The 19,671-nt window shown below is 37.3% G+C and overlaps 10 protein-coding genes across 10 annotated transcripts; 2 read left to right on the forward strand and 8 right to left on the reverse strand.

The window, feature by feature from the left end:
* Positions 1 to 3: 3 nt before the first annotated feature.
* On the reverse strand, positions 4 to 3,372 carry BDF20DRAFT_913581 (uncharacterized protein; the record flags this gene model as incomplete). Its single annotated transcript, XM_053084090.1, has 3 exons — positions 4 to 1,424; positions 1,505 to 3,118; positions 3,207 to 3,372. The coding sequence occupies 3 exons, from the start codon at positions 3,370 to 3,372 to the stop codon at positions 4 to 6; spliced, it is 3,201 nt and encodes a 1,066-aa protein (XP_052935509.1).
* A 760-nt stretch (positions 3,373 to 4,132) lies between these two features.
* On the reverse strand, positions 4,133 to 4,472 carry BDF20DRAFT_873657 (uncharacterized protein). The gene has a single exon (XM_053081220.1). The coding sequence runs from the start codon at positions 4,424 to 4,426 to the stop codon at positions 4,265 to 4,267; it is 162 nt and encodes a 53-aa protein (XP_052935510.1). The 5' UTR covers positions 4,427 to 4,472; the 3' UTR covers positions 4,133 to 4,264.
* Positions 4,473 to 5,988: 1,516 nt separating this feature from the next.
* On the reverse strand, positions 5,989 to 7,221 carry BDF20DRAFT_820962 (uncharacterized protein; the record flags this gene model as incomplete). Its single annotated transcript, XM_053077578.1, has 2 exons — positions 5,989 to 6,441; positions 6,727 to 7,221. Coding segments are annotated over 2 exons (948 nt in total), but the record flags the coding sequence as incomplete, so codon positions are not given.
* A 147-nt stretch (positions 7,222 to 7,368) lies between these two features.
* On the forward strand, positions 7,369 to 7,590 carry BDF20DRAFT_820934 (uncharacterized protein; the record flags this gene model as incomplete). The annotated part of the gene is made up of 1 exon (XM_053077576.1): positions 7,369 to 7,590. A coding segment is annotated over one exon (222 nt), but the record flags the coding sequence as incomplete, so codon positions are not given.
* A 416-nt stretch (positions 7,591 to 8,006) lies between these two features.
* On the reverse strand, positions 8,007 to 8,722 carry BDF20DRAFT_821155 (uncharacterized protein; the record flags this gene model as incomplete). The annotated part of the gene is made up of 2 exons (XM_053077592.1): positions 8,007 to 8,245; positions 8,368 to 8,722. Coding segments are annotated over 2 exons (594 nt in total), but the record flags the coding sequence as incomplete, so codon positions are not given.
* Positions 8,723 to 12,345: 3,623 nt separating this feature from the next.
* Positions 12,346 to 15,284, reverse strand: BDF20DRAFT_873665 (JmjC domain, hydroxylase-domain-containing protein). The gene is made up of 9 exons (XM_053081221.1): positions 15,138 to 15,284; positions 14,880 to 15,010; positions 14,733 to 14,796; positions 14,218 to 14,602; positions 13,987 to 14,129; positions 13,778 to 13,880; positions 13,069 to 13,670; positions 12,812 to 12,991; positions 12,346 to 12,741 (listed from the first exon to the last, which is right to left on the reverse strand). Exons 1-9 carry the CDS (start codon positions 15,174 to 15,176, stop codon positions 12,499 to 12,501), a joined length of 1,890 nt encoding a protein of 629 aa, XP_052935514.1. The 5' UTR covers positions 15,177 to 15,284; the 3' UTR covers positions 12,346 to 12,498.
* Positions 15,285 to 16,008: 724 nt separating this feature from the next.
* Positions 16,009 to 17,245, forward strand: BDF20DRAFT_873668 (B-cell receptor-associated protein 31-like-domain-containing protein). The gene is made up of 7 exons (XM_053081222.1): positions 16,009 to 16,115; positions 16,195 to 16,218; positions 16,285 to 16,344; positions 16,428 to 16,465; positions 16,544 to 16,566; positions 16,653 to 16,809; positions 16,908 to 17,245. The coding sequence occupies exons 1-7, from the start codon at positions 16,071 to 16,073 to the stop codon at positions 17,200 to 17,202; spliced, it is 642 nt and encodes a 213-aa protein (XP_052935515.1). The 5' UTR covers positions 16,009 to 16,070; the 3' UTR covers positions 17,203 to 17,245.
* Positions 17,246 to 17,962, reverse strand: BDF20DRAFT_873674 (Diphthamide biosynthesis protein 3). The gene is made up of 3 exons (XM_053081223.1): positions 17,841 to 17,962; positions 17,687 to 17,773; positions 17,246 to 17,616 (listed from the first exon to the last, which is right to left on the reverse strand). The coding sequence occupies exons 1-3, from the start codon at positions 17,859 to 17,861 to the stop codon at positions 17,473 to 17,475; spliced, it is 252 nt and encodes an 83-aa protein (XP_052935516.1). The 5' UTR covers positions 17,862 to 17,962; the 3' UTR covers positions 17,246 to 17,472.
* BDF20DRAFT_873676 (uncharacterized protein) lies at positions 17,963 to 18,933 on the reverse strand. Its single transcript, XM_053081224.1, has 2 exons — positions 18,387 to 18,933; positions 17,963 to 18,310 (listed from the first exon to the last, which is right to left on the reverse strand). Exons 1-2 carry the CDS (start codon positions 18,548 to 18,550, stop codon positions 18,262 to 18,264), a joined length of 213 nt encoding a protein of 70 aa, XP_052935517.1. The 5' UTR covers positions 18,551 to 18,933; the 3' UTR covers positions 17,963 to 18,261.
* On the reverse strand, positions 18,921 to 19,621 carry BDF20DRAFT_988233 (uncharacterized protein). The gene is made up of 2 exons (XM_053085263.1): positions 19,260 to 19,621; positions 18,921 to 19,191 (listed from the first exon to the last, which is right to left on the reverse strand). The coding sequence occupies exons 1-2, from the start codon at positions 19,427 to 19,429 to the stop codon at positions 19,011 to 19,013; spliced, it is 351 nt and encodes a 116-aa protein (XP_052935518.1). The 5' UTR covers positions 19,430 to 19,621; the 3' UTR covers positions 18,921 to 19,010.
* Between the last annotated feature and the right edge of the window lie 50 nt (positions 19,622 to 19,671).

Raw genomic sequence — 19,671 nt, forward strand, 5'->3', positions numbered from 1 at the left:
AAATCAGTTCATATCTAGAGCTGACCATCTTACTTCTTTTTTCTTTCTTAAGAACGAATTGGAAGGACTTAAACATGATTTTCTAAGGGTATTATTTATAGCGACTGGATGAACGGTTGAACTAGAGGTAGTAGGGGTGGGTGAAGATGGTATCGTTCCGCCTGCTGCAGTGTTCTTTACTGGTGAACCTTCCATCTTCTCATTTTTACCGTAATGCCGCTGCTGATAATAACTTAACTTGACTTGCATTTCGTCCAACTGTCTTTGCATCTTACTCACCGTTTGTTCCTTTTCCAACTCGACCTGCCTCAACTTGGACTTCAATTCTTCAATTTCTTTATTCTTACGCTCCAACTGCTTGGCCCTGGATTCAAGTTGGGCTTTGAGTGTCAGGCATAAATCGCCATCATCTTGTGCACTGGGATGTGAGAACAACTCAAATTCTAAAAGTTGATGGGCGCTTGGGCGGTAGTCGGGCCGTTTATCCATCATCCACAGAATTAATGCGCTGACTTTAGGATACAATTCTAAGAAACCCTCTGGGAAGATGCCTCGTTTGAGTTTATCAATAGTATCTGCTCTCTCCATGCCCGTCGAGAAAGGTTGAAAGAGTTCAAAGAGGATGATGCCGAGGGAGTAAATGTCAACTTTTTCATCGTAGGCTTGAGCAGGAACCGCAAGTTGTTCTGGTGAAGCGTAGGTACGAGTACCCACACCGACAGTACGCATTCTTTGCGCCTTGGGTCGTTTGGGTTTGTTCTTAATGCGAACAGTCGCTGCTGAAGTAGTGGCACTTTCAGCCTGGACACCGCTGGTATTGCTGAAACTCATACTTGTCATACTTCCCGGACTAGTGACTACTTCGGCAAGGGTTGAGTTAGAGCTATTTGATGCAGCAGAGGTGGAGATAGGGGATATTTTAGGGCTCGGAGGTGTTGAAGAGATAGGAGTAGGAACAAGAACGGTATCGCCACTACCTTCTTCATGTATCGCTTCAGCCGCTAAACCGAAATCACCGATCTTCGGTACCAAGGATTCATTCCACATAGTAAAAATGCTGTTGTTGCTATTGTTGTTATCAAAGACCGCTAAAAGGGCGCTGTTGGGATTGGGAGAAGCAGCAGATCCCAAGGTCATAGAAGCAGTTGGCGTCGGATTGTTGGTTTGCTGTGACAGGCCTACATTACTCACTCGTCGACGCCTTTTTCCATCCACGTCGTTCACATAGGTTGAGCCAGAAGGAAGGGTTAGGAAAATATTGCTTGGCTTCAAATCTCTGTGAATCAAGCCTTGATCATGGATATAAGCAGTTCCTTCTAATATTTGTGCGAAAATTTCAATATTGCGTCTACTGTCTACCACGCTCAAGTCACCATCTTCTGCATATTGTTTATTACGAAAACGAATATAATCGTGAAGAGTTGCTATAGAAATTGCATACAATGAAAAGCTTAATTGGTATAAAGTTAAACTCACTCTACATTGTTTCTTTCGTGTAACCTACTTGGGCATAATTGCATTTGAATAAACAAAGTCCAGCCTGTACTATCATTACTGCTATTTTTTGTCTTTGTATTTTTGTTACTGTTGCTGTTACTGTTTTTTGTTGGTTTTTTGCGATGTTCTTTTTGTTGCGATGGGTGTATATTACAGTTTGTGTTTTTGTAGGGTATATTCATTGATAATGATGTGCTAGCATTTGTGGTATCATTTGCGAAATAGTCACTGGACTCGCCAAATTGTATCTGAGACATGCCACTTACTTCATCACCGCCGCCAAAAGAGATATCAGCACCTGCAGAGAAGGAGAATGAATGTGAATGATCGTCGCTACTGAAAGTTGGATCTCTTCCTCTGAAAATGAAGCTTTCATCTTCGTCACTTTCAATATAAGATGCCGCTGTCGAATGATGTTTATGGTATGATTGTGATGTATCTTCTTCCCAATCCGACTCATCGGTGCCTACTTCTTTGTCGTCATCCATCTCTGAATTCATGTCGTATTCTAACCAAGAAGAATAATAACGAATCACGTTATTGTGTTCGAGTCTCGCCAAATTCTTTATTTCTCGAAATATCTTTTCGTAAGGGTTATCTTCCATGGAGGATTGTTGTGCCTTTTCTTCAATATCACGACCTAGCCGAATTTTTTTTATTGCGTAATCAACACCGTCTAATTTATTACGTGCACGGTAAGCGCTTGCAAAACCTCCTTTACCAATCAAATTCAATTCGATGAAATCATTATTGTATCGTGAATTTTGTACACTTAAATTATAAAAGAAATCCACATGCGGTTGATGTTGATGCTGAGCACCGCAGCCGCTCATAAACGATTGGAAACTAGTTGAAATAGGTGAATGCATTTTATGACTGTTGCTGACTACTGAGGGGTAAGAGTTACTAAAACTAGAGGATAATAGATGCTCTTGTAATTGCATATGTTGTTGATGTAATGACACGTTGGCAGTTTCAGATGATGTCGCTTGTACTGAAAAATAATCTGGCACATCGTTTCTGAAAGAAGTTCTTCGACTGTTGTAATTACTACTATTACTACTAGTGTCACCACTACTGCCAGGCTCAGCACTAGTAGTGCTACTGCTTCTAAAAGAGCACTCCTCCTCTATGTCTCCTTTTTCTACAGCGTTTTCATTGGCCGGTGCCGATTTAATCCTCATTGCTGGTAAAGGATTGTCATCAAAGCTTAATAAATCTTGATTACGGACGGTTTGAACAGCGGTATAGAATAATTTATTGAAAGCTTGTTGAAAAGCCGAGCGAACGCTTGTCATTTCATCCACAAACTCAGCGTCAATAATTCCTAAGGAACGTAAGGTTTGACAAATTAAGAAGAATACTTTTCTATTGGCATCGGGTGTATCGCCATAGCTTCGACAAAAATGCTCAATGAGTGAGGCCAGTAGCATTTTTGTTTGATATCGTTTTGTTGAATTATCTCTATCTTGATGATTGTTGATGACTGGTTTGGCAATAATATGCGTTGACGTAGCTGTAGCTAAAGGTGGTGGTTGTTGTTGTTGTTGCTGATTGCTGATACTGTTGCTACTGTCGTTGGTACGGGTATATTGGTATCCAGGGGAGTGCGTCTTAACATCTTTAACCATGTGAGGAATGAAGATAGTAAAGAGCAAATTAGTTTGTTTAGCGTTTATTTAAGTTCATTAGCCATGTCTACTCCGTACCTTTTCTCTTATTTTTTGCAAACATGATATATGACCCTTCTTCAACTTCCTTCTCTAAGTCGTCGCCGTCGTCGTCGTCTGTTACTGGTTTTCTCCAAAATTTATTGTCAGAATCAATAGAATCTTCATTGCTACTATTAGAATCTACATTGGCCCTAAAAGACATTGCATTGAATTTCCGCGTTTGTGTATGAGAGTGACAGAGTGGGTGTGGTATGGATTTATATTGTACGTTTTCAACCAAGAAAGAGTAAGAGAAAGAGACAGAGACCGCAGGGAAAAAAAATGGAAGTTTGATAGTTTTCTAAAAATCGAGAGGAATAATACATTATTTTAGCTCGTATTTTAGACAATTTACAATTTTTGATGGACAACATACGTTTTAAATTTAGATTTATTAAAAAAACTTTTAGAATAAAGTTTATAGTATTTTGGATATCAATTTAGTTACTCAATTTTTCAGTGATATCCAAGCAGCATTAAGGATGACATACAATCAAACCCGAGAAATGAGTCTCCATCAGTAAGAAAGTCGCCAATAATGGTCTTATTGACGTTATCTTGCAATAGGCCAAATTGCGAAAAGCTTATTAACTTTTTTTATTCAATGACGATGTGTTCCGCGACAGTTCCAAAAAAGGTCAACTTGTGAATTGATTGACATCAAACTATTGATAGAGGGCTGAGGGCCATAGTATCATAGTGGAACGGGATGGTTATATTATCTGTTGTCAATGTTTTTGTCTCACTTTTATTTCACGTTTTATGATGCATACGATGACCCATGTTTAAAACAATAATTTATGTAAAGAAAAAGCAAATCTTTGAAAAGAAAAAATAAAAGTGCTGTTCATGGTAACTTGCCTTTTGAATGCCTATCTACCTGATCATATATATACATATAGATTAATTATTGTGTACTGTTAGACGTAACATGTATTGATTGCGGTAAAGGGGGTCATTACACCCAACAATACTTTAAATGTGACTTTTATGAGCCAGAAACTGCAGATCAAGGTAAGCACGTCATGTGGCTTTAAAAGTTGGTAAATTCATCATTAGTACGCGACCTTATTGTACCTATGATTGGTTCGAAAGGTAGAAAACGCAAACAGAACTTTGAGATCAAAGAAAAGGATGAAGACCCAAATAAAGACAGTTGTACCAAATGCAAGCAACCAGGGCATAAATCGGTGCGTTCTCCTCTGTGACCTCAACATGTATTATTAAAGGCAGAGGTCTTTCAACATCATTTGGGGAGTAATTATAAGGCGTTTACAAGAAGGTTGCCTCTTGCTAATTGTGTTTTTAGTGACTATCGCAACACTTTCTAATCAAAAGTGAAGAAGAAAGTATCACCGTAGTAAACACGGTTTTCCTTATATTTTAAGGATTTAGATTATTACGGGTGAGGAATAGTATTTTTTCTGTTTGTTTTGCACTATTGACAAGTTTTTGAATTTGAATCATTGGTTGAACGGTTTATATTTTCGTCTACAACACAATTGCAACTCATCTAAAATAAAACTATTAATCGTCCAAAAAAAAATGTATTCATCTAAAATATTAGTTAAAATACTGTATTGGATGGGAAGGGGCCTAGCCCGCGGTGGAGGTAGTTAACACCTTTGGCTTTCCAAACCAACGATTGTTGGTTCGATTCCTGTAGCCGCTGAAATTTTTTTAGCTTTAATCCCTTTCTCTCTGCTTCCTAGGGTTTTTTAATGCCGCTATCAAGGTGGTTCTCGGTCGGTGTTGGTGTTCAAACAAGTTATGAATAATTGCGGTGCCCGCCCAGGCTTAATTAAGCAAGATCCCGAACCGCGCCCAAAGTCTTAGCCTACCAATTATAATGATTAGTTTAGCCCCTTCCCCCTCCCCCATTTAGATAGTATGCTTTTTCGCCCACCACGGCACCCTGACCGACACTATGCATCGCTCTATTCTCAACTCGAGCTGCCCCGGGCAATTTTCTGATATGTAGTTTATCTGTGTGCCCATTGGGTTTAAACATTGTATAATAAAAATCATGTTTAATCGTACTTCATTGTTAAGCTTTTATAGAGCGTTGCAATTATTCAATAGATAGCGTGACTGCTTCAGGCCACTCACTTACTTGGTATAAAGTCTGAACAAATAATTTGGCTGATAGATTGTATTAAAAGAAATACAAGGATTAAACTAGATGAAAGTACTTTTTGAAATATGCCAAAATGTGGTTATTTTTGCTAATATGATCTACAATAAAGTGAAATAAAATATATGCTTCTTTTTTTTTATTGCTCTATCAACACATGATTGCTATTTTTGAGTTGAACTTGGACTAGTCTAGTAATAAAATTAACTAGCAAATTACCTATGCAAGCATACGCCACTTATCAGATTTCATCATAGCGCATTGAGCACAGCATGAGTATACCACCTGGTTTATTTTTGATATTTACCCTGAGAACTTTATCAACCAAAGGCTGTACGAGTATTTCTGGTGGATTCCTGACTACACACTTTTATCACCTATTTAATTTTTTTGAGCGAGACGGTTGGCGTAGCCAATTATTTTCTCCTGTATGACAAAACCTTACAACAGACTCAAATGAGGCATTATACAGCGCCTGTATACAATGTAAGAGCGCTAGGAAGAGATATACTATGAACAGGAGTTATATTTTTTTTTACTATATATAATATAAATAATAATAAGTGTCAGAAACTAGGATAAAAGCAATAAGTGAAAGACAAGTTGAGTTTATTGAAAAGGGTTTTCAGCATAGAGGAGAAAAAACTAGTCATTCTTCTTGAATCTGTTGTACTGTACGCGCAATACTTCAGCATTCTTGTATTTAATAACATCGGTTTTCTGTTTAAGTTGAGCATAGCAATCGCGCCAGTTCATGCGTTTGCGAGTTGATTTATAGGTTTCGACAAACCTCATAGTATTCTCGTATCTTTCTTCATTTGCACTTTTACCAACTGTCGTATCGTAAGAGGGTTCTTCAGTATCCACTTCCTCAAAAAGTCTTTTTACTTGTTGTAGCTTTTGTATTCCAGAAACAGATTCTTCTTGTAATGAAGGCGAGTCGTATTGCATACGTTCTGTAGTGTTTAATATTCTTTCGTAATGTTGGATACCAATATTACATATACTTATTAACGTATTTAAGAGCTCTGTTTCGTGTTTGATAGACTGTTCTAGAAAATCCTTGGCTATTTGAAATAGTAATTGAGTTACAGGATCCTTCCACGAATTGCTTTCCAATGGAGGTCGTTCGAAAACCACATGAACGAGAGCATACTACGGGAACAGGGTTCATGCCAGTGGGGACTGATATATTGGGAGAGAAGGAGCGATTAAACCCCTTGGCTTCATCCAAAAACTCATGCGTGACGAAAAAAAGGGAAAAGGAAAATTTTAAAATCGCGCAAAATTTTGTGGAGTATTTATAGTTTTTCGGTTCTGCCTCTCTCCAACTTGCATGAAGCCTGTTCCCATAGTATGCTCTCGTCCATGTGGTTTTCGAACGATCTCCAATAAACATGTTTGTTGTTTTATCAAAAAAACTGCTATTACAGTGAATGGGTGAAGCTCGTTGTTGGTTTCAGAAGAAACACTCTTCGCGTTGACTAGATAACATTTCTTCGCCCAATACTCGCACGATAAAGACAGAGCACTAAACTTGTTGAGGCTAGATCTATCATTTGTATTTATGCTTGTAGTTTGAGTGTTGAATATAAGCAAAATAGGCAATACTTTATATCTGCGATACGCCATAATACAGTAGTGTGCTACCCGGTTCATAAAATCAGCGTTAACCGTTGCTTGTACTTCTACAATAATGGGTGGTTGATCAAAAGACACATGCATAGGCTCATATACGACATCAGATCTGAGGCCGTGATCCCATTTTGAGTCGCCGATTCTATAAGCATCTCCATTGGTATCCATTAAAGCTCTTGTGATTATGCTCCTCACGTCAGGATGTTTAAGAACGAATTTACTCACTTGATCAGAACCAGGGCGTTCACCGAAGGGTGTTTTGTATGTGAATAAGTCTTCTATTTGTATGGAGCAATATTAACTTCTCAACCAAATGGAATAAATGACACTAAAATCACCTTGAGAAGTCATGAAAACGTAAGAAAACCGTAACAGAACCGTAACAGAAGTCGCGGTTATAAAGTGATGTGTCTGCCCCCATATTCGCTTGAACTAAAACCAGTTGAACAGTTCTGGGCAATTGTAAAAGGAAGATTGAAGTGTCACAGGTTGTTGACTGAAGAGAAAATGTCTGAGGCTTGTAATGACATACCTGTTAAAAATTTGTACCACTTTGCTAGTCATTCTAAACGACAAATCATTCATTGTTACAAGAAAACCCCATTCTAAATATTCTAATTGTCTAAAAAAACAATATATTAATCGCAAACTTATATTGCAATTGACAAGTATATTTTTGTAAAAGACAATTTAACTTTTATTTGGCAAATCGGTTTTATTTGGGGGCAATTGCTTTTGGCTTTTTAGTGTCATTTAATTTTGGCAAAGTGACAATATTTACCGTTCTCACTACCCATGACACAGTTCGCAACCTTGCAAGAAGCACTCTAACAAGCCTTAATGTGCTTATAAAGCTACCCACAACAGAAGGCATATGGCTTAAAGCGAAAAGGCTGTAAGATAGTTACATACTGCTCTTAATATTGCGATACATAACCATTCAAATCTTGCTTAGCATACGGAATGAGGAAGCGCTCGACAGCGCTTCTTACTACAAACTGTATTATCAGAACAGATGAATTTTATTAATATTGAATGCTGCAGTGACGATACTTTGAGGTAGTATTGTTAATCATTTGGAGTAATTGTGTGGCATGGAGACTTTCAGAGAAAGAAAAAGTTGAGTTGTCGATTGGTGATGATTGTATTTGGTAGCAGCAATGCCAGAATAAATGGGTGACGCGCAATAAAGTACGGATATTTTTTAGTGTTATGAATGAGTGAAGAGAGGACAATGAATTAGGCAGGGTGATGCGGCCAATTTCTGTCATGGTAAAGAAATGATTATGTACCATTTGTGTCATAAAAAAAACTAATTGATATCCTACAAAGCATTGTGAAATAGTTATGATCCAATATCAAATGTAGTAACGTTTTCCTTCTTACCATTGACTTGAAAAGTGAGAACGGGATGGCCATACTTCAAGACGCTGTTGCGCGACAAGACGGAGAGCCTGAGAGTGTCCAGGCAAAGGGAATGGTTGGTGGTGCTGTCGCCGCCAAGCTTGACTTCCCCAAAACCAAGGGATTGCCCAAATGTGCGTTGGACCATGGTGGATACAATGGCGTCCGGTCGAATGTCATTGGTCATTGTGTCCGCTTTGTTCGGCCATCGTAATACAACTTTCCTCGTTGTATCTGCCAACATGGACGACAGCAAAGGATCAAAATACCTGGTTTGCATGTCTACTTCTCCAAACTGATTCTTGTCTGCGATGGCGTCGAACGGTAGTTTGACTAACCTACAATGAAAATAGATGGGGGATGGGTAAGGATTTCATTTTAGTACTAAGACGCTCTTTTCTCTACCACACTACAATATTTACAAATCAGCAATGCCTTCAACAATTGGCCGATGAATATTGAAGCAGACGGTGAAAAATCGAGATTGTTCACACGAGGTTTGTGATGGTGGCGGGTGTAATCTTAGAGCTTTGAGGATCAAAGCAGAATGAGGGGAAATATACCGCGAGGCCTTCTTGCCATATCTGCCAGCGTTGAGGACAGTTAAGTGTGAAATAATCAAACGTCGGTGTCATAATTACAAAGTCTGCAGGTGTCAGATGGAATTACCCCTGCGGCTTGTAAGACGTATAAGCATGGTAGTTTTTTCAAAATAGTACAATAGCCTAGGCCACGAGTCGGAAGAAACAAAGGAAGAGACCAGTATGATATTTGTAGTTGTTTTATGTTTAGTGAACGCGACTTATAACTTTGATATAAACTGTAAGGTGAAATGAGTCTCCTTTAGTCCTTTTATTATACACTGAAAATCAGAGAGGGAAGCGTTCATAGCGAATTGGATGTTTGTATTGACAACAAAAGAAAGAAGGAAAGGAAAGAGATACCAAAAAAAAGGAGCTAAATACTCGTTCTTAACCAGTAGGAATGCAGCATTATGTATGCGTATGTCTTTAGAGTACACGACGACGTGTGCAAGTGTTATTATGATTCTATGATCATAATAACGAGTCAAATGCTTGAAAGTGTGTCTAATTCGTCTTTATATATTATAGGAGGTATGGAAATACCACAACCAGAACAGGTTGAATATCCATTTGGAAATTACCCCTATTCCTGATGCTTGTTGTAATTGTTTGGTATGATAGAGCCTGGACGATGAAGCCGAATAATGATGCCAAAAGGCACTGTTGACCAATTGTCGAGTAGTAATTTTTCCAATGCCATATCTGAATCGTCGGTAGCTATAGAAGAGCTTACCAGCAATCTATTAATAAAGGGGTGAAGCTGCACTGTGGAATCTGTGAGTGAAATGTGAAAGCAACCGCGGTTTCACATTATATTCTCCTGGTCGTTTCAATAGAAGATGGTTGGTGAACTGACCGTGAAGGAATAAAAGTGTTTGCAAGCATCTTCGGATGGCATTCTACCCAGTGCAACTCCGGAAGGCTTGTAAACAAAGAATGTAGTGGGAAAAGTAATAAGCTCTCTAGTGGAATATCCTCCAAAGGGAGGGTAACATCCAAATGATCAAAGGCTGTAAACATAATCGGTATAACTAAGGTTGGGTGACTAAGATTGGGATTTCGATAAATATCACAAAAGAAGGGAAGTATGGGACTAGTAAATTTAATGCCCATCAGCCGAAAATGGTGTCGAAGGGATGCTTGAACTGAAGAAGATGTGGTGAAAATAACATTATTAACCATTTCATTTGCAGTATTAAATGTTGTACCGCAACGAGTAACAAACCAGCTCCTCCTAAGTTTTTGGGCATAATCAGGCGAGCATTGGAAACTAGTGGGAACTTTTTCGCCACACAAATTGATAGCTAATTCGCTGTATGGTGATGTGGAAGGCTTTGGTAGGATGGAATATACGAAGACAGTGCTAAATGTGGACAATATTAGTGTATCCACTATCGTTACTCGACCGCGCAGTGATAATTTGTCTTTGTGAGTATTTCATTTTATTGGTGACCCGAAACTTATTGGAATTGTAGTTTATGTCCCATTTTCAAAAGCCCAGCTCAAATACTTTCCAATGGCTGTAATTACATTTTCCATGTGAACGAGCCACTCGACTGAATTGCCTGTTATACGCTAATGATATGGTATTGAATGCAGACCGTCACCATCTACAACGTCTATTACACCATTGTGAAATCACATTTAAGTCCTTGGTTACCGCTGGCACCCTGATAAATGTGTTATTCTCGACTCTCATAATGACTCTATAACTTATAGTTTTTATGAATCTCCCTTAGATTCTGTTAATTCATTCCCCTACTATGGTGTTCCTTTCCGCTTGGGCGGCTATTTGTATTACAACGAACTCATTCGTATCAAAACCACGAAAGCATTGGCTACGATGAATATCCTCAGCTCTATTGGCCTAAACAACCATGACTTTGAGAAAATCTTGGCCCTCAGATTTTACGCTCAAATAATCCGACCGCAACTAGAGTACGGTGCAGCTAAATGCCTTTTCACCTCCGCAAACATCCTCAGGCTGGAGAAGGCCCAAACTACCTGTATTTGAAGGATCTTTGGTGGTTCGTTCGGTTCCTCTGTAAATTCATGCTCCACATGGCTGAACTACCATCTATGACGGAACGCTGTGCCATTCTCCAGGCTAAATACATACTTCGTTCTCATCACTACCAAGTGATGCTCTCTTCACTTTACTGCTCCCCTATATACAAGATCCATCCAGTAAATTAACTTATAGTTGTATCAGCCACTCTCCTATTTGGAACCGAGTTCAACAACAATCTTCTACAACCACAAAGTCCTCAGCCAATGCATTCATGATTTTCGCACAGAAACCCTACATGAACAGCAATAACCACGCCAAAATTTAAAGTTACTCTCTGAGTGTCGGCCATTCATCAGCTTAGACCCTATACTCTGGCTCCCCATGACTAGTGAAGAGCGTAGCCGCTGTATCCAATGGCGTTTCAGATGGCTATCTAGTGGTCATTCCAACTTCTGCTTCCATCATCCCACCACCACCATGATCAAACAATATGCCATACACTGCTTACAGATTCATCAACGCCTGATGATGCCACATCAATTTTAAATCCATTATTTAATCATTTAATCAACCTCCCACCCGCCCTCCGCGATCAGTTGCCACTTGCCAATCATGAAGAGTCCGTTGGCCGGCCATTTGTCACATTCTTTATGGACTTGACCACTTGTGGCATGGAATTGATCCACTAAATGAAAATAAGCTTAGTACTATCGCTTTTGTCAAAGCAGCAGCAAATTGAACTTATTTCATGTTCGTTAAAAAGCTATATTAGTTATGAATATACTAGGGTTTTTTATCAAATACCTGTATAAATTCTTCTGACAGATAAAAGATTGTTTTATCCAGTGATTGTATTTATCTGTCAAGCAACCAATATTAACGTAGCATCATTCATTAAAGCATTTTTATCCTCTATTCCTTTCGAACACAGAAATTGCAGCAGCATAAATATTATCATGTCAGTCGCACAAACATTCGATAAAACCATAGAAAAGTGAAAAGAGTATCCATAAAGCCTTTTGATCTCAATACATAAATTATCGAACTAGCCTTACTGAACATAATTTATGTGAAACATCATGTCAAAGATAAACAAGCTTTTCAGCCATGTACTATCAACAACCTACAACTAATCCATCATCCTCTCTTCATTCGTCTGAGCAAATTAAGGTAATATAAGACGAGATGCTTCTATACATACTTTCATTCAATCTTTCTGTCCAAGAAGAATCAACTGTTTAAATCTAGAATAAATATTACCACACTTAAAAGAAGGACATGGCATTTCATAACGAAAATTTAAGCTTTATAGAAACAAGAATGATTTGAACTTAGCACAAGCCATTCAAAGATAAAATATTTGAACTATAACAGTACTGATAATGATATTGCCATACAATTAATTAATGGTGCTAGTAATCGTAAAGCATTTGAAATACATAGCAGTAAAGTCGATGAAAATATGAAAGCCATTAGAGAATAAGTGAATGTAAATATTAATCAAAAACAATAAAATTTTTAAGTTGCGTTTAGTGTTGATTGTGGGGGATCAAAGGATAAATATGTCCATCTGATTTTCCGAACAAGCCCATCCGTTAACAGCACTCGACACATCTTTTTGTCCGGAATACATTCTTCAATAATGCCTTTTTCATAATCACCTCCTGTCCATTTGATGTAAATATCTCGATTCGCTTGAAATTTCTTACTTAGCTCTTCAAAAGCGTATTCTTGTTCGATTCGTCGTTCAGCAATCCGTTTCTATTATAGAGAAAAAAAATGGTTACAAACTAGCGATTTTGCGTTGAAACAAGCAAATTATAACTTTTACCGGATCATGTAAAGGACAATACGTATTGTATAGTGAATGTTGAGATAAAAGGTCACGGTTGGATAGTCGCTCCATAGTACCATTTGTATTCAACACGCAAGTGGCATGAACGGCTCTATAACATTTACCAATGCAGCATTGTATACAAGCTCCTGTTTTTTGCTTGCAAATGGTGCAGGTCTATATGTCATATTTTAGTGATAAAGGTTGTTTGAGCATGTAGCTGTTGGAAATTGTGTATATTGAGAATAACTTACCAAATTCCACCTTGATTTGGGTATTCGATCGATACCGTACACTACGTTGCCCTTGATATGTATTTCAGGTATAGCTTCCGCACATAATTGGTGTACCTTGTCAATAACATTGTCGGCTAATTGGAGCAGAGGTAACGTCTTATTATTCGACGAACAAAGTTTACATAATGTACTGTTGATGCTGCTATTGTCCATCATTAGTTTTCTTTTTTTTCTATTCATATCCTTAGAACGTCTGCTGGCACTGCTTGGTTTGTTGCTGTGACTAATATCATAAGTACTGTTCTCTTCCTCATCGTGCTGTCGTCCAAACAAGGAAGTGACGTCTATTCTTACTGAATCATCATCTAAACAAGTGCATCGTTTTGCCCGTTTGCCGATGTCTAACCAAGCTTCTGTAGCAAAATTAACACTTTCTGCACAATTGAAATCCAAGTTGTATCCTGCATGATAGCCATACGGGTAAGTAATCATGAATTCGCCTGGTTGTTGAACGCATCTTTGAAAAGGTATGTTATTCTCTTCCAGAACCTTGGGCGAAACAATAAATGTTTTGTGTCGTAAGAATTCATGGCAGCCTTTATAATGTTGGTAAAATGTATCTATAATTGAATAATAGTGGAAACACATGAGTCAGCATATATCATCTTTTACATATAGACATGATAGATATTATCAAAGCTTATAATCATACAATATTATAACATACTTTGCATAAACTTTTCGAATTTTTGATATGAGGAAGTAGGAATTGTATACCATTGTTTAGGAGCACCAAAATGTATATAATTGATAGAGTAGAGATCCAAATCCTAAAAGAAGATAAAAAAATTCAGCAACTTCTTTATACAATGGTTCCTTCAAAAAACCGCTACTGGCTGAACTTCCTGAATGATGGCATTTTATTCATGCACGTACCTCCACATGCCATGGAAAAGTTGCTTTCCACATACCAAAGTATAGATATGGCTTATTCACGCCGGGAAGTGTTTCCTTCATCGTGTTTAGCAGATTATCCAAATTATTAGGATTCCAATGCTCAATTGTTGTATCAAATAATGCTATCATCATTAAGGGAACGAGAATAAGAAGGTGACAAGCTTGATAAGAACTCATGTGGAAGGTACCAGTTTGTAAAATCATAATTACTTCCTGACATATCAGCACCATATAATGGCTGATTAAATGTAATATTTCTCCAGTAATTTCTTTCATATTCTTTATACTGATCTACACTTAAGTGACACGTTTCCGATACATAATCAATTGGGAATCGAGCATCTTGACTATTATCAATGAACATTGAAGTAGCAATAGCATTATGTGATGCTATCTGGTCAATTTTATGCTTTCTATCAGTCTTAATCGCTGTAGCAGCGAGGTTCATTTTCGGCGTTGACTTCGTGCGGTTGATCTTTGGTGGACGATTTTCAGCCCTTTGACATAAACTGAACCATTCCTCCACTTTAAATTTCTTTCTCTTTTCGACGTTGGTTTGAAGGAACAATCCTCGGCTACCTAGTATATGCTGCGTCTGAAATATCAATTTTAGGGATGTAAGGGGAAAAAAGGCAATGTAGATCAGAAACAGACGTCTTCTTGTTAAACTATAATACTAATCACTAGAGAAAGAAAATGAACGACATAGAACGAAAATACTGTACAATTGGCTTTGTGATGGTGATTTCATCAATTTTTTCTGCACAAGATTCAAATACATCCTTCCTCCTGAAGTATAAGAGTGGGTATGAACCGATTAGTGAAAGAATATTGTCATAGTAAGAGGACTTAATACAACAGCAGTGGTTTACCATTCTGGTGGTGGAATGACTTTGACAATACCCGCTTTCCGACCATAATGATCAATGCTTTGTGTAAATACCCTAAAATCTTTGAACTCCTCAAAAGTCGGTTTGAAGATTGGAACTTGCCCACCATTCTCCTTAAACAATGAAAAATAATCATGCAGTAACAATAAATAAGGTGCATGAAGAAAATATCGTTAGGTTACAGAATTTTGTTTGGAAGCCATCAGTTGAGTTGAGTGTATATAGGCGTGTTAGGCTTACTTGGTCATAATATCCGACTGGCTTAAGGTTTAGTGTCATGCTCCTCTTCACTGATTATGATATGAAAGAGAGACAGAAGAAAAAGGGAAAGAAAAGGATCAAACAATAAAAAATCAATATCAAAGAATCTAAATATGTCCACAAGGGAGCAAGCCTGTGTTGAATAAGCGAAAATAAAATAAAGAGACCCGAACAATAAATCCCCATTTTTTCCTTTCGTTTAAATTCAATATTTTCTATTTGCTAATGTTTGTTAAATCAAAGAAAACAATTGCATTGTTACTCTGAGACCTCTATTTTTTGCATAAAAATTATATTCCACCACTATCTCACTTGGATGGTCTATAAGTCAAATGAATTATCTTAAGATAATCACTCTCTTATGTGAGTGATATGCCATTAGCGCACTATACGATATATCCTAGCGAGACAAATTCTGCAATGTTCAATAAGCAATGATCTTCGAACTACTTTAGCAGTTGCGTTCTATCTACTAGTGTAAATTAAGCTTACATGGAGGTACAAGTTTTATGCAGTCTGTCTTTTTGCTTGTTGTGGCGTTCATGAAAACTCAGATGAGCTTTGGCTTGCTATACGGCGAATTCTTCAAAATTACTATATTTGGCATATGGTAGGCTCATTACATATGAGAAGGGTGTATTTATTGATTTATATGTGTATACAATAGTCAACGAACCTACTGTAAGCTTAAGTATACTGGCTGTCATAAATAGGCTTATTGTGCATGTGTTTGTATTCATTGTCTGTGCTTAAGAACAACCCTTTTCTTTACTGCTGTCTGAATTTGAAGTCTTGCTTTTTTCGACAAATCTGTTGAGCAATTTTATACGCGAACTTCCTTCCGTCCCTTCGCATCTCGTTTTTCTTCTCTTTCAGACTGTTAATCTCAATCTTCGAATCATAGTATACAAGATGACGATTTACTACACTTTAACATTTGCTATTCTCTGTATTGAGGTATCGTATCTATGATCAACAACGAATAAATTCTTGGTTTGGTTTGGCTTTTCTGATTATGTTTCATTTTTTCTTTTAGATGTTTTTATTTTGTCTGCTTGTTGTAAGGAACAGAACGTCCATATGTTCACTATCAACAGAAGCACCATTTAATCCTCTTGAAACATAGGTACCCCTTCCTGCTCGTTGGCGTAGAGCAATCCTCAAGTTCAGTGCATCTTCTCCATTGGTAAAATATAGTTGATAGGTAGCAAACGGATCCAAATGATCACATTGTATTCATGTACCATTATTTTAATTGTTAAATTATAGGTTGCCAAGGCTTTATACTTTTTGAAGATAATCTTTGCGTAATATTGTATATCAGATTATAAAACGAAAGTTTTCTTCATGATTCAAAGCTAACTTATCTTGCATAACTTCTTTAGATTCATTTTCGTTTTATTCATAGGTAAACATTTTTACATACAGATCAAAGGTCGGATTGGAAAAAAGGGATAAAATCTTAAGTAACTGTGTTCATTCAAATGTTCATAGATGCCTTTAACCGTTTGCAACATATCAGCGAACGTCGTAATGACGAACATAATCAACCTTCATACCATGATTATAACGCTGAAGCTGCTCAAAAGGCCAACAGATTCTATGCTCAAAGAAACCTTTATCTGTGTGGTTTCACTCTCTTCTTATCACTGTAGGTTATCGAAGATCGCATTTCACTTTGAGCGAAAGTAGAACATAGCGGACCGTTTCATTAACAATCCAAACTTTATTTCCCCATGTCTGATTTAGCATTCTTGAACGTACAACTACCGTTTTGAATCAAATGATCCAGCATGAGGATGAGCTCAATGAACATAAGACGAGAAGCGCTTCAAAAGAAGCCGACGAGAAGCGCTTACTCGAAATTCAAACTGGCTACGAAAACGAAATTGAAAAGCTTGAAAAGGAATTAAAGGAACTCCAAAGTCAGAATAAGGATATGAACGCCTTGAAGATGCAAGCTCAACAACAATCAGAAGAATACTCAAAACTTGCTGCTCAGAAATCTAAACTTGCCAGTGTAGATCAGTTACATGCCATTTAAGAGAAGCAGTTTATTGTATGGTTTAATATACAGATGACAGATGAAATAAAGATAAAAAAAAGAGTAAAAACTCTTTTACAAATGATGTGGATTGATTTGACACTAAAGACTATTTTGCTGCACTAGCTGTTGATTGTCGATAGTTGATCACTGAAATATTACAGTGCTAGCATAATATAACTACAATGATATTGTGGTTTACTTTTAAAATTGTCATATATAAACAGATGAATGAGGGTAATATGCTGCAGAAAACAAGTGGATGGTTTTTCAAACAGCAATGCTGGTATCTACTTCAAACGCTGTATCTTCATCCTCTTCTCCATCGACAAAATCTTCAGGATCGTAAATAACTCTGATGACGAGGGAACAAGTAGGGCAGCGAGCTATATCGTCACCATCCTTTATATCGTCCTATTACGAAAAATATTAATACTTTTTTATATACAATAGAAACAAAGTGAAACAAAGCTGATCACTTTACCAAGTATAACTCAAACTTATCCCCACAAGGACAAGGATATACATAAACTTGGTCTTCTTCAATGAATTCCATATCTTCAATTTCAACCTGCAGTAGAGAAAAGTTTACTAAAACCAAATCAGAGAAACTTCCAAAAAAGATTTCGTCTCTCTACCTCATCATAGAAGGAAGCCATGTTTTACGATCTGTTGTGGCAAAGTAAGAGCCGCAGAAATCAAGAAAAAAACAGGCACTTAAATCAAGTGAGGAAAACAAAAAAAGAACCTACCAAGGCCTTCAGACCAATCAAAAATCGTCCTACTGAACAATGAACTGTCTTTGAATATGCCAATTCTTCTCTACCATTGGGCGTGTTTCGAATCAAAGAGCAAAACTTCATACAGGATAAATGTGAAATGTCTTTATTTGCTATAACCAATAGGGAAAAAAAAATAGTAAACGGCTACTTCAGAATGGTTCCAAAAGTAGCTAAACAATTGACAAGAAGAAAAAAAGGGGTGCGAGAAGCAATGAATTATTGACAAAACCTTGTAGGTAGTGGGAGTGTTTTGAGTAGAGCTAGGACGGACCATGGGTTAAAAGGGAATTTGGCGAACTGCATTGAGATACTGCCAGGCCCGTTGGCTTTGGTAAGAAAAAGAATAATTAGTAAAAAAAAACCATTCCAGATTTAAAGCAAATTGTGATTATTGATACTAACAGTAGTTCCTGATAGTATCGTTGAAGGAAGGTTGAATAGTCTTCTAAAGTAAGATCAGCTTGCTTAACATTTTTGTCATTGGAAGTAGTTGATACTGCCTGTACAATTCCTAATAAACATAATCCTAGTAAGAAGATATGGTAGCCTGCACAGTGAATTTTCATCTCAACAATTTGAAGAATAATAGGGAAATTTTTCAAATGTGCTAGCTTAATATAATTCGCAGGGCCAACTTTTTTCCTTGTATAATTTATCAACAAATGCTATTGTCTGCTAGTTTTTAACCATGACGATTTTAAAAATAGAATAGGACTAAATTTCAACCTACAAAGATTTATATAAATCACATGCCGTCTTATTGTAGTTTTGACCTCCATTTGAAAGTTGCTCAGGCAAGATGAGGCAAAGTTAGTGAGTGCAAAAAAGCCGTTACTGGCATGCTCTGTCGTTGCTAATACTTCTTCAGAAGGATTATATTATAAGGTGGTATATCATTATACATCGATACATAAGAATCCGATATAAGACGAGAGAACGGATTTTATTTCATTATATACGAAATAGATTCAAGTACAAATCGAACTTGATGATACGTCATTATTGTTTGGGTGCTAATGATTGCTACTAATGTCGTTGGGAACCAATTGGAAACAACGGCGGCAATGGTGGAAGTGGTGGAAGTGGCGGAAGAGGTGGAAGAGGCGGCAAAGGAAAGAAAGGTGGAATTGGTATAAGACGGTTGCTGGTCTCAATTGCAGCAGGTCGAGCTCGTCGAACCGCGTCAGCATATTGAGTGGTCCTATCGCTTTAGAAGCCAAAAGAGTAGCGAATTTAATAATGGCTTGTAATTAAATCTGCATGAATGAAACTGACCGAAATTCTTTCTGATATTGATCATATAGCTTTGAGTAATCATCTGCCGTAACAATGCTAGCTTCCTTACCACCACTCCTACTATTCGTTTTAGCAGTCGTGGCTTGTGCAATCACAATTAGAAGGAGTGTTAAGAACAGTCCCAAAAGGTTAGTGAAATGCAATCTCATTGTAGGTTCTTGACTAGAAACTGTAAAGTATTTACTGGCTTTTATGTTGCAAGTATTCAAAATTTATAATGGATAAAACCAACTTTCATGAATAATTTATCATTGCTGCATTTTTCGACAATAGATGGTATCTTGTAGATCACATGGAGGCTAACATAACAATTAGATGCTTTCTTTAATATGGACGAAAGGTTCAATTATTAAACTTAAATGATATACAATTCTCAACTGATAAACAAAGT

This window comes from Mycotypha africana (genome assembly GCF_025528875.1).
Source record: "Mycotypha africana strain NRRL 2978 chromosome Unknown BDF20scaffold_6, whole genome shotgun sequence".
In the NCBI taxonomy this organism is placed as follows: Eukaryota; Fungi; Mucoromycota; class Mucoromycetes; order Mucorales; family Mycotyphaceae; genus Mycotypha; species Mycotypha africana.